This window comes from Nanorana parkeri, unplaced genomic scaffold (assembly GCF_000935625.1).
Source record: "Nanorana parkeri isolate BGI_ZX_2015 unplaced genomic scaffold, ASM93562v1 scaffold146, whole genome shotgun sequence".
NCBI lineage: Eukaryota > Metazoa > Chordata > Amphibia > Anura > Dicroglossidae > Nanorana > Nanorana parkeri.
The window spans coordinates 1102933-1114537 of NW_017306414.1; the positions used below are offsets into that span (position 1 = coordinate 1102933).

Below are 11605 nucleotides of genomic sequence, written 5' to 3' on the forward strand. Positions count from 1 at the left end.
ACTTAATTTTAGCCACTTTTAATGGTAATTCAACTCTTTAAAGATTTAAGATCTATTAGGTGCAACTAAGTAAGGTGTTAGACGATAAAAAAGTATATGAGCACACCATGGGCTCTATTTATAAACTATTCAAACACATTTATTGCCAATGCTTCTCAGCTCCATATAGCGCCCATATTGCAGTATTGTATCATGTATTACAGACATTTATTTAAACACAAATTACTGTATCTTTTCTTAACCATGCAGAGTTCCCCCCTAGTCTGTTTACTAATGAGAAGTTCAGCTTACCTTGAGAGAGTGCAGAAAAAAAAATGGAAGTCCTGAACAAGAGGATAGAAGAACATTCCCAGAAAGGCAAAATCTGTTTTAAAAATATTGTGCAGGAAAGTTAGTAGGGCTATAAGAAACAGCAGAACACCATTAGGAAAAGAGCACATTTTTTATTTCCTGGCACTGGAATGTATACCTTTTGGCGTTTAGATGGTTCCTGATATTGACTGATAAGTGTTTTATTACATAACGAAATATTTGTACCTATGTAGTTAAGGACATTGTTACTACCTCCCACCTTTCCAAAACATGATTTTGCTATGTATTCTAACTTATATTGCATTTTTAAACGTCTACCCACCATCTTGCCTAGTTCTCAGACTCTTTTACTTTTCCTAGTGGCAGGGGTTGACAGCAGAGGGAAGTGACATCCCAAAAGGGGGGATACAGGATCTGACTGGAATGAGCAATTTCATTCTATGCAGTGCCATGTTTGCTAAGTGTTTTAATTAACAAAGAAGGGTCTTGCTGCTGCACCTGCACACCACTCTGGATGTTGAAAGACACTTTTGAAAGCATACAGTAATGCACATTTTTGTTAACAATTTGCATTCAATCATATATAATTAGTGAAGCTACAGTTTAGGAAGGTCCAAAGTTGAGGCAAGTGAAATACATTTAAAGAATGGAAGGCACTGTGTCAGGCAATAAACAGTTATATGCTTCTTTTAACTTCTTTCCCATCACAGTGTGCTTGGATGATAGATATAAGGTCATTGGCCCTACATGTGTAGGCCGAAGCTTGCCAAGTACAAAGTTAACTTAGTCAGAATATTCTGTATGTGGGAGTGTAGAAACCACTTCATTTTTGAGAGATTTAAAATTATTATTGATGCATTGGAATGAGGTTCAGTTTATCACCGAGTTGGGTTTGTGGAGGACTTTGCATGTTTGCCCAAACAGCAGATTTATGGAAAGTTTACTTAGACACCACCACAAGGGAACCAGACCTCCTGCAGGGAAGTGAAACATTTAGCAGCAGTGAGTCATCCCCTTCTCTTCTATTCAGCTATCAGTCAGGATTCAGCTGAATGTAAACATCAAGTTAAAAGATTTAAACAAGGTGTGAGGTCCCCCAGATTCCATACCAGGCCCTTGAGGTCTGGTAAAAATTTGAACAGGGACTCTACAAAAAAAACGTGGGTCCCCCCCGCCCCCAAAATCATACCAGGTCCTGCGGGTCCAGTATGGATTTGAAGGGGGAACCCCAAGCTAAAAACAAAAAAAATTATGTAGGGTGCTACGACCTTTATCCGAGCAGCAGCCATGCACGCCAGGAAAAGGGGGAGGGGGACCTGAACCATACTAGGCCACATGTACTGAACATGTCCTGGCAAAGTACCTTGTCCCTAAGTTGATGAAGACAAGGACCTCTTCCCCACAACTCTGACCAGTGGTTGTGGTAGTTTGCGGATAGGGAGCTAATTGGAATCTGGAAGCACGCTTTAAGAATAAAGGGGGCCACTATCTGTTGAATAAAAGGGTGCCACGAGATGAAGCCCCCCTCCATGAATGAGTAAGGGGTACATAGTACCGCTACTCATTCACAAAAAAATAAATGCAAGTGTAAAAAATGACACCCAGACATTTGACAAGACCTTTATTAAAAAATGAATAGCCCCCCCAAAATATCGGACACTGCACATTCATCATCAATCACATCATCCAACAATGCAGATCCTCATTAATCATGGTGAATGGCTCCCACCGACAGATGAAAAAAAAAATGCCAACTACCTATTGATTAACACCGAATGACAGCTCCAGTCCTCGCTGAAGAATGTAAACAAAGGAGTGGGAGTATAGTCCTTGATGTCATTGACCAGAAATGAAAAGCAGGAATCACCAGCACTCAATAATAATATTCAGATAATAAATGTCCATTTATTCGGACTAGTCGTCACAATCAAAAAAACGTTTTTTTTTTTATTGTGACGACCATGTGCTCGCAGCGCCATCCGTGATTGTCACTGCGAGCACCACCATTGTAATCTGTACCGGGAATGCTGTAGGGAGTGCAGAGGGACCTTCCATTTGTCTACAGTGACCAGAAATAGACATGACCATTTTTGGTCATTGGCTTTACTGGGTATACCTGTTTACATTCAGGTAAGAGAGGGTAAAGCCTGGTGGGCAGTGTTATTTTCGTTGAATAATATTTTTTGTCATATTTTTTCTTCACAACACTTTTTCAGTGACTAAAACTAGACTAAAACTAAATTAAAAATTAAGTTATGATGACTAAAACTATAACGAAAATATGTTGATATTTTTGTCGACTAAAACTAGACTAAAGTGTTAGGGAGAGACAATTTGGGAAGAGATCCAATTAGAACCAATCTCTTTGGACTTCCAGTTCCGGTTCCATCCTGAATAAACGGCTAATAAGTAATATGTGCAATGGCATTACAGCCAATATAGTTTTTCATTTTAATATTTTACAGTTGCACTTCTGCTTGGAAGAATGAAGAATTTCATATGCAAGTTGTTATAATCAATGCATATCTAATTACTGGTCCTTTGTTGAAAATACTCAATATTATTGTTTCTTTATAAGACTTGGTTTAATCTAATTTTAAGATAAAGACATGTTATACTGTATATCACAGCAGTTAATTCTGTGTCTGTATTTCATGTTCAAACCTTAATACCATAAGTAATAACAGGTTAACAGATGTTTACTTCAGGAGTATATAATGATATTGTAAATTCTAGAGAAATTCTTAAATTACTCTTTAACTAAACCCACTAGATTTTAGTCGACTAAATCTACTTTAGATTTAGGCGACTAAAATTTTATGATATTTAGTCAACTAAAACTAGACTAAAACTAAAACAATTCAGATGATTAAAATATGACTAAAACTAAATGGCATTTTAGCCAGAAGACTATGACTAAAACTAAATTAAAATTTGCTGTATAATAAAACTTGCAGTAGTAACGCTTGAAACCAGTGTGATTTAGCTACGAGATTGTTTGCACATAATTCCTTTTTAAAACTTGCTGAATAATTTGTCAGATGACTCCGTTTAGTCTAAAGGTAAAGTGGGTCATTTTAAAGTAGCAAGTATTTTTATTCTGCACTATCAGTTTTGTTTTGGATTTTTGCAGTTTATGGATTCAAAATGTATTGGTTTTCCAAAACCATTGTTTTTTCCCCTAATTTTAAGATAAATAAAGACATGTTATGTATCACAACAGTTAAATCTGTGTCTGTATTGCATGATCAAACCTTAATACCATAAGTAATAACAGATGTTAACTTCAGGAGTATATAATGATATTGTAAATTCTAGAGAAATTCTTAAATTACTCTTTAACTACCTCCGGGCCGGCCGTAGACCCACTAAACGTTAGTAGACTAAATCTACTGGAGATTTAGTCGACTAAAATCTTATGATATTTAGTTGACTAAAACAATTCAGATGACTAAATATAAACTACAACTAAATGGCATTTTAGTCAAAAGACTATGACTAAAGCTAAATTGAAATTTGCTGTCAAAATTACACGCTGTGGAGATGACTTATATGTGGTGTTGTGGGACACTATGATTCTTAAGGATAGTGTCAGTAACTCTGCTGCCTGGCATTACATAATTTGTATGTGTATTATTATTTTTACATTTTACAATATTCCTTGACTCATATGAAGGAGCAGCAGCAGCACCACTTTCTAATTAATTTTAACTTGGAAAAAAAGTTTTTTTTTAGGTTAAGGTTTTGTTTTTTTATTGCTTCAATGCATGATTTTTTTTTATTTGCAGTAATAGTCAAAATTATATAAAGTAGTATACAGAACAGATCTAACAGCTATTTTAAGGTTTACACTTCAAAATAAAATAAATCCCTCAACTTAATTTGCAAAAGCTGTTTTCATAGCATACCTTGCAAACTTCTTTTAGTGCAGTACCTCAAAGCGTCTGAAAAGTTTTTTATAATGTCAACACAGATTGTACAAAATCACTTCAAAACCACAACCCACATTCCAGAAACTAGGAGTTGTTATGAAGAAATAAAAATTACAAAAAAAAATTGTAAGCAGCTTGATTAAGCAGCAGTGTAAAAGTAAGAAACAAGGCAAGTTTAAAAGAGAACTATGGGGTACGTGTTTTTCCCTAGAGTTCTCTTAAGGGTCACGGGAGGACGGGAGCTCAGTATGTCGCGAGCTACAGCTCGCGGTATACTGAGACCGTCGCAGCTGGGACGGATCCCGACATTACTGTCGAGATCCACCCAGCTGCATGAGTGACAGCGGGCTCTGCCTGTCTCGAGGCAGAGCCAGCTGTACCCGGGAGATTATCGAGAAGTGAGCGAGCAGCGAGCAACGGTATGTCTTCACTCACTTCCCGATCTATTGAGCCGACGTGTGACAGTTTCATTGTCACACGTTGTCTCGAACTATGAGGACGAGTGACAGTTTTTTAAAAAAAAATTACAATTACAGCATATTATGTGAGAGACAAGAGGCAAAAATATTGCAGAGACATGGTGCAGATCATGTAAGCCTTTTTAATAGGCAGATTTAGAAGAGGGAGACATCAATTTTTTTATTATCCAGAAATAAAAATTACAGTGTAACAGACTTACCGGGCCACGATTCGGGATCAGCCCCCAACCCCGCCTACTCCTGCGGTGTCATGCTGCTCTTCTTCCTCCCTCAACCCACCTGTCTGAATAAAGCCGCGTCTTTTGAAATGCTCAGTAGTTAGGCAATGTATTGGACGCTGAGCATTTCCCTGCACACAGCCTACCTCTCTCACCTGTTCCATCCAGTCTGCAGTTCATCTGAGCAGACCTTCTCATTCCCTGACTGCAAGTGCACAGTAACCCCTCAGCCACAAGTACTGCATGATCAGAGTTTGATCCTCAGCTCACTGAACCTGCCAGCAGAGGAAACCACCATTAATCTGCTTCTCAGATTGCAACACTACCCAGCAATCCTCATCCTCTTGGAACCACTTAAGCTAATTACTCTACTCTCATCTATGGAACACTTCCACCCTCTCCAGAGCAGCTAATCGCAAGTACTCCTTCAGTATTAAGTTGCTTATTGCTATTAGTCCATTATATGCTGTTACATCTCTGGCGAGGGGTTACTAGTCACCCTGTTCCCAGGGTTATACTGTGTGCTATAATCCAAGAATTTAATCTCCTGTATGAAACAATACACAGTGTTACTCGCTGAGTCTGGGTGCTAACCCGCTCATTTGAGGGGTATGCTGCAATACCAATTGCTATAAACTAAAAGGACTGTTGCTTGATGATTCCACAACCCTGTATGAAGTAATACAGATTGTTTATACTTATCCAGGACTTGCATAATTGCATTACATAACCACATGCGTTTACATTGTGTACTTTTGAGATCCTCCTAATAAGCTGACTGCATATAGTTCCTTGAAGCTAAGAGACGCACAGGAAGTAGAGCCTATCTGCAGCTGTGGTTCATACCAGGTAAAGACTAAGTACCCTGCTACATGCGTTTCATACAGGGGATTATGACAGACATGCTGCACATCATGTAAGTCATTTTAGTAGGCCTTTTCTGAAGAGTGAGAGACATGGCAGGTATATTCAGAAATACAAATTACATGGGAATATGTCAGAGACACAAAGCAGGATTACTTCACAGTAGGCCACTTTAGTAGGACACATTTGAGAAATGAGAGATGGGGCACTTTTTATTTGGAAATAAAACTTGCATTGGATTATGTCAGAGACACAATGCAAAATATTGCACAGGCAGTGTTGAATCAGTGGCAGGAGATGATAATAGATGGCAGGCCAGCAGTAGCGGCAGGAAATGTCAATGGATAGCAGGCAAGCAGCAGTGTCCCAAGATGCTAATGGTGTGTAATGCTAAGCAAGAGGTTATTTTATCTGGTTAGGATCTCAATTGAGGAGAGGGAGTGAATATCTTCATGCTACTACGTTTTGCAGGGAAATGTATTAGCAATGTCTATATTCCTTCATACAAATAATATCTCAAATCAAGGTGAAATAAGTCCTGCAGAGGATTGGAGGCTAATATTACATCATGCACCCACAGTGTGTTATATATTGTACAGTCCTCTGTTTTATTAACAGGATTTAGAGGCCCAGCAGGATAATCAGGGCCGTCTTTAATATTGATTGGACCCCGGGCAAACATTTTCTTGGGCCCCCCACCACGCCCCCCCTGCAATATTGCCGCTATATGCTGACAGAGCAGAGCTGCAGCTGGGATGGATCCAAAAAATATTGTCCAGATCCACCCCACCACCTGATTGACACCTGACTCTACCTCTCTAGAGGTTGTGTCCGCCCCATCCATCCCTCCAGTCAGCGTTGGAGGATCAGAGGGGAGGGGGATATTCCTGCGAGGAGCCGTGACTTACAGTCACCGCTCCCTGCAGAGAGAGTGAGTGCAGGAACTGAGTGATCAGCGGTTTGTGATCGCTCAGTTCTTGATCAAGAGAGCCAACCTGTGGCAGCTTCAGTAACTAGGGGAAGAGCGCATTTCACTCTCCCCATAATTCTACTTTCATGGTAAATGTGGATAATTCGCCACCTACCACTTCCACTCCATAGAATGACAACAATAATAATAATGACACCTGAGCATGTCCCCTGGTGTCTATTATTATTATGCCCCCCGTGTCATTATTATTATGTCCCCCTGGTGTCATTATTATTATTATGTCCCCCTGGTGTCATTATTATTATTATTATGTCCGTTGGTGTCATTATTATTATTATTATTATTATGTCCCCTGGTGTCATTATCATCATTATTATTATGTCCCCTGGTGTCATTATTATTATGTCTCCTGGTGTCATTATTCCCGGACATAACAATAATGACACCAGGGGATGGACATAACAATAATGACACCAGGGGATGGACATAACAACGGGGACAGACATAACAATAATGGCACTGGGGACGGACATAACAATAATGACACCAGGGGATGGACATAACAATAATGACAACAGGGACGGACATAACAATAATGACACCAGGGGATGGACATAACAATAATGACACCAGGGGACGGACAGAACAATAATGACACCAGCGGATGGACATAACAATAATGACGCCAGGGGATGGATATAACAATAATGACACCAGGTGATGGACATAACAATAATGACACCAGGGGATGGACATAACAATAATGACACCAGGGGATGGACATAACAATAATGACAACGGGGGATGGACATAACAATAATGACACCAGGGGGATGGACAGAACAATAATGACACCAGGGGATGGACAGAACAATAATGACATCAGGGGATGGACATAACAATAATGACACCAGGGATGGACAGAACAATAATGACACCAGGGGATGGACATAACAATAATGCCAACGGGGATGGACATAACAATAATTACACCAGGGGATGGACATAACAATAATGACAACGGGGCATGGACATAACAATAATGACACCAGGGGATGGACATAACAATAATGACACTGGGGACGGACATAACAATAATGACACCAGGGGACGGAGATAACAATCATGACATCGGGGGGACATAATAATAATGACACAAGGGGGACATAATAATGACACTGGGGGACATAATAATAATGACATGGGGGGGACGTAATAATAATAATGACACCAGGGGGACATGCTCAGGTGTCATGATTTTTTTTATACAGCATTACATCATAGCCCAGCAGTGCCACACCTAACCCGACCACCCCCATAAGAGCAGAGCTGCAGCTGGGATGGATCCAAAAAATATTGTCCAGATCCACCCCACCACCTGATTGACACCTGACTCTACCTCTCTAGAGGTTGTGTCCGCCCCATCCATCCCTCCAGTCAGCGTTGGAGGATCAGAGGGGAGGGGGATATTCCTGCGAGGAGCCGTGACTTACAGTCACCGCTCCCTGCAGAGAGAGTGAGTGCAGGAACTGAGTGATCAGCGGTTTGTGATCGCTCAGTTCTTGATCAAGAGAGCCAACCTGTGGCAGCTTCAGTAACTAGGGGAAGAGCGCATTTCACTCTCCCCATAATTCTACTTTCATGGTAAATGTGGATAATTCGCCACCTACCACTTCCACTCCATAGAATGACAACAATAATAATAATGACACCTGAGCATGTCCCCTGGTGTCTATTATTATTATGCCCCCCGTGTCATTATTATTATGTCCCCCTGGTGTCATTATTATTATTATGTCCCCCTGGTGTCATTATTATTATTATTATGTCCGTTGGTGTCATTATTATTATTATTATTATTATGTCCCCTGGTGTCATTATCATCATTATTATTATGTCCCCTGGTGTCATTATTATTATGTCTCCTGGTGTCATTATTCCCGGACATAACAATAATGACACCAGGGGATGGACATAACAATAATGACACCAGGGGATGGACATAACAACGGGGACAGACATAACAATAATGGCACTGGGGACGGACATAACAATAATGACACCAGGGGATGGACATAACAATAATGACAACAGGGACGGACATAACAATAATGACACCAGGGGATGGACATAACAATAATGACACCAGGGGACGGACAGAACAATAATGACACCAGCGGATGGACATAACAATAATGACGCCAGGGGATGGATATAACAATAATGACACCAGGTGATGGACATAACAATAATGACACCAGGGGATGGACATAACAATAATGACACCAGGGGATGGACATAACAATAATGACAACGGGGGATGGACATAACAATAATGACACCAGGGGGATGGACAGAACAATAATGACACCAGGGGATGGACAGAACAATAATGACATCAGGGGATGGACATAACAATAATGACACCAGGGATGGACAGAACAATAATGACACCAGGGGATGGACATAACAATAATGCCAACGGGGATGGACATAACAATAATTACACCAGGGGATGGACATAACAATAATGACAACGGGGCATGGACATAACAATAATGACACCAGGGGATGGACATAACAATAATGACACTGGGGACGGACATAACAATAATGACACCAGGGGACGGAGATAACAATCATGACATCGGGGGGACATAATAATAATGACACAAGGGGGACATAATAATGACACTGGGGGACATAATAATAATGACATGGGGGGGACGTAATAATAATAATGACACCAGGGGGACATGCTCAGGTGTCATGATTTTTTTTATACAGCATTACATCATAGCCCAGCAGTGCCACACCTAACCCGACCACCCCCATCCCTCTTCTCCCCCCCACCCAGATAGAAGCCCAACCCAGCAGTCATGTGCACTCACCGTGGACAGGGGGAGGATGAGACTGCAGCCATGGAGGGAGGAGGGCAGGACCATGCAGCCGGGTGTGCAAAATCGATCTTCCTCCTCTGATGAGTGGGAGGTGACATCCCAGGCTGCAGAGATCTTTGCTGCACATAGGGAGTGGGACAGGAGGCTGCTGCCCTCTAGTGTCAGAAAGCGGTAGTGCACACTAGACGGCTGGTACAGAAACGTTTCAAACTTTCACCAGCTCTAGTTTATGGGGTGCAGGGCCCCACAACAATGATTGGGCCCTGGGCAAGTGCCCCTTTTGCCACGCCTTAAAGACGGCCCTGAGGATAATGCACCCTACCACACTGCAGAACTGGTTCAAGAATGGTTTCAGGAACACAACAATGAATTTGAGTGCTTGACTTGGCTCCAAATTCTGCATATCTCAATTCAAGCGAGCATCTGTGGGATTTGCTGGAAAAACAAGTTTGATACATGGAGGCCCCACCTCTCAACTAACAGGATTTAAAGGATCTGCTAGTGACGGCTTGGTGCCAGATACCACAGCATACCTTCATAGGTCTAAATCAGTCCATGCCTCCACAGGTCAGTCCTGTTTTGGTGGAAAAGTGGGACCTACTAAATTTTAGGCAGGTGGCTGATTGGTGTATATTGTTATTGGTGCCTAGGTGAACTTGTCGATAAGCTTCTTGGGAGAACAACAAACATGCAAAGTTTGCTGCAAACTCAACCCTCATCCCCATTGATCTTTCCTAATGGTATAGATTTTGATTCTCTATATTGCAACTGTATATATTTCACTGTGCTTATTGTCTTCACCTCATTGTATATTAAATGTTACTTTATTCTTTTTCTTTCACAGTATGTCCCTCCTGACCTGTGCATTTGTAATTTTGTGCTGGAGCAGTCCCTCTCTGTTAGAGCCCTTCAGGAAATGTTGGCAAACACAATGGCACATGGCAATGAAGGGGTAAGTCAGTTTTCATTTTGTTATAGTGTAGCTTCCTCAAAAGTTTGTTTCCTAATAATTTATCATGACTGAAGTAACCAAGAAAAGTGCAATTTTTTTTAAGGAAGTTATTTTATATATTATCTTAAGAAACACAACATGAACAGACATAATGTGCTGTCACAGTAAATATTATTGTTTTATAAAAGCAGTTAATCAACTAATGAGAATATAGATTGTCAATGCATAAAGCAAGTGATTTCTTTGGATTTGTAGTATACTTCTGTGTACGTCAGCTTATGTAATATTAAAATGTTCTGGAATGTATGCAATATCCTATCTATCTATCTATCTATCTATCTATCTATCTATCTATCTATTGATAGATATATCTACATATATCTATCTATAGATAGATCTATCAATAGATAGATAGATCTATCTATAGATAGATATATCTACATATATCTATCTATCTATCTATCTATTGATAGATCTATCTATTGATAGGTCTATCTATCTATCTATCTATCTATCTATCTATCTATCTATCTATCTATCTATTGATAGATCTATCTATAGATAGATATATCTACATATATCTATCTATAGATAGATCTATCAATAGATAGATAGATAGATAGATCTATCTATAGATAGATAGATCTACATATATCTATCTATCTATCTATCTATTGATAGATCTATCTATCGTTGTCAATGTTTTCCATCGTCGATTCGTCGGCTAAAATTAAAATTTCCCGCTCGCCGCTTACGCCAAACCCACGTCGGGGTTTCCCACTCATGCCCGCCTCTTCGCAGCTCCATACACGAGTTACGCTATGCACGCTGCGGACGCCATGCCCACCGCGCACACGGCCGCCGGACACACGACCGCAGAGCACGCCGCCGCAGCGACTTACAAGGGTTCAGAAACAGGTAAGGGGGACCTGTTTTAATGTTTCCTGTTTAAAAAAAAAATCGGCACACTGTAGTACACCAGCAGCTATAGAGGAACAACAAATCCCAGCAATAATA

General features: G+C 40.4%; 1 protein-coding gene across 1 annotated transcript in view; it reads left to right on the forward strand.

The window, feature by feature from the left end:
• The window catches only part of RYR3 (ryanodine receptor 3), a 609228-nt gene that overhangs the window by 125387 nt on the left and 472236 nt on the right, over positions 1 to 11605 (forward strand). The window contains exon 3 of the mRNA XM_018554200.1: positions 10481 to 10588. Coding sequence (XP_018409702.1) covers positions 10481 to 10588 — 108 coding nt within the window. The remainder of the gene's footprint in view (positions 1 to 10480; positions 10589 to 11605) is intronic.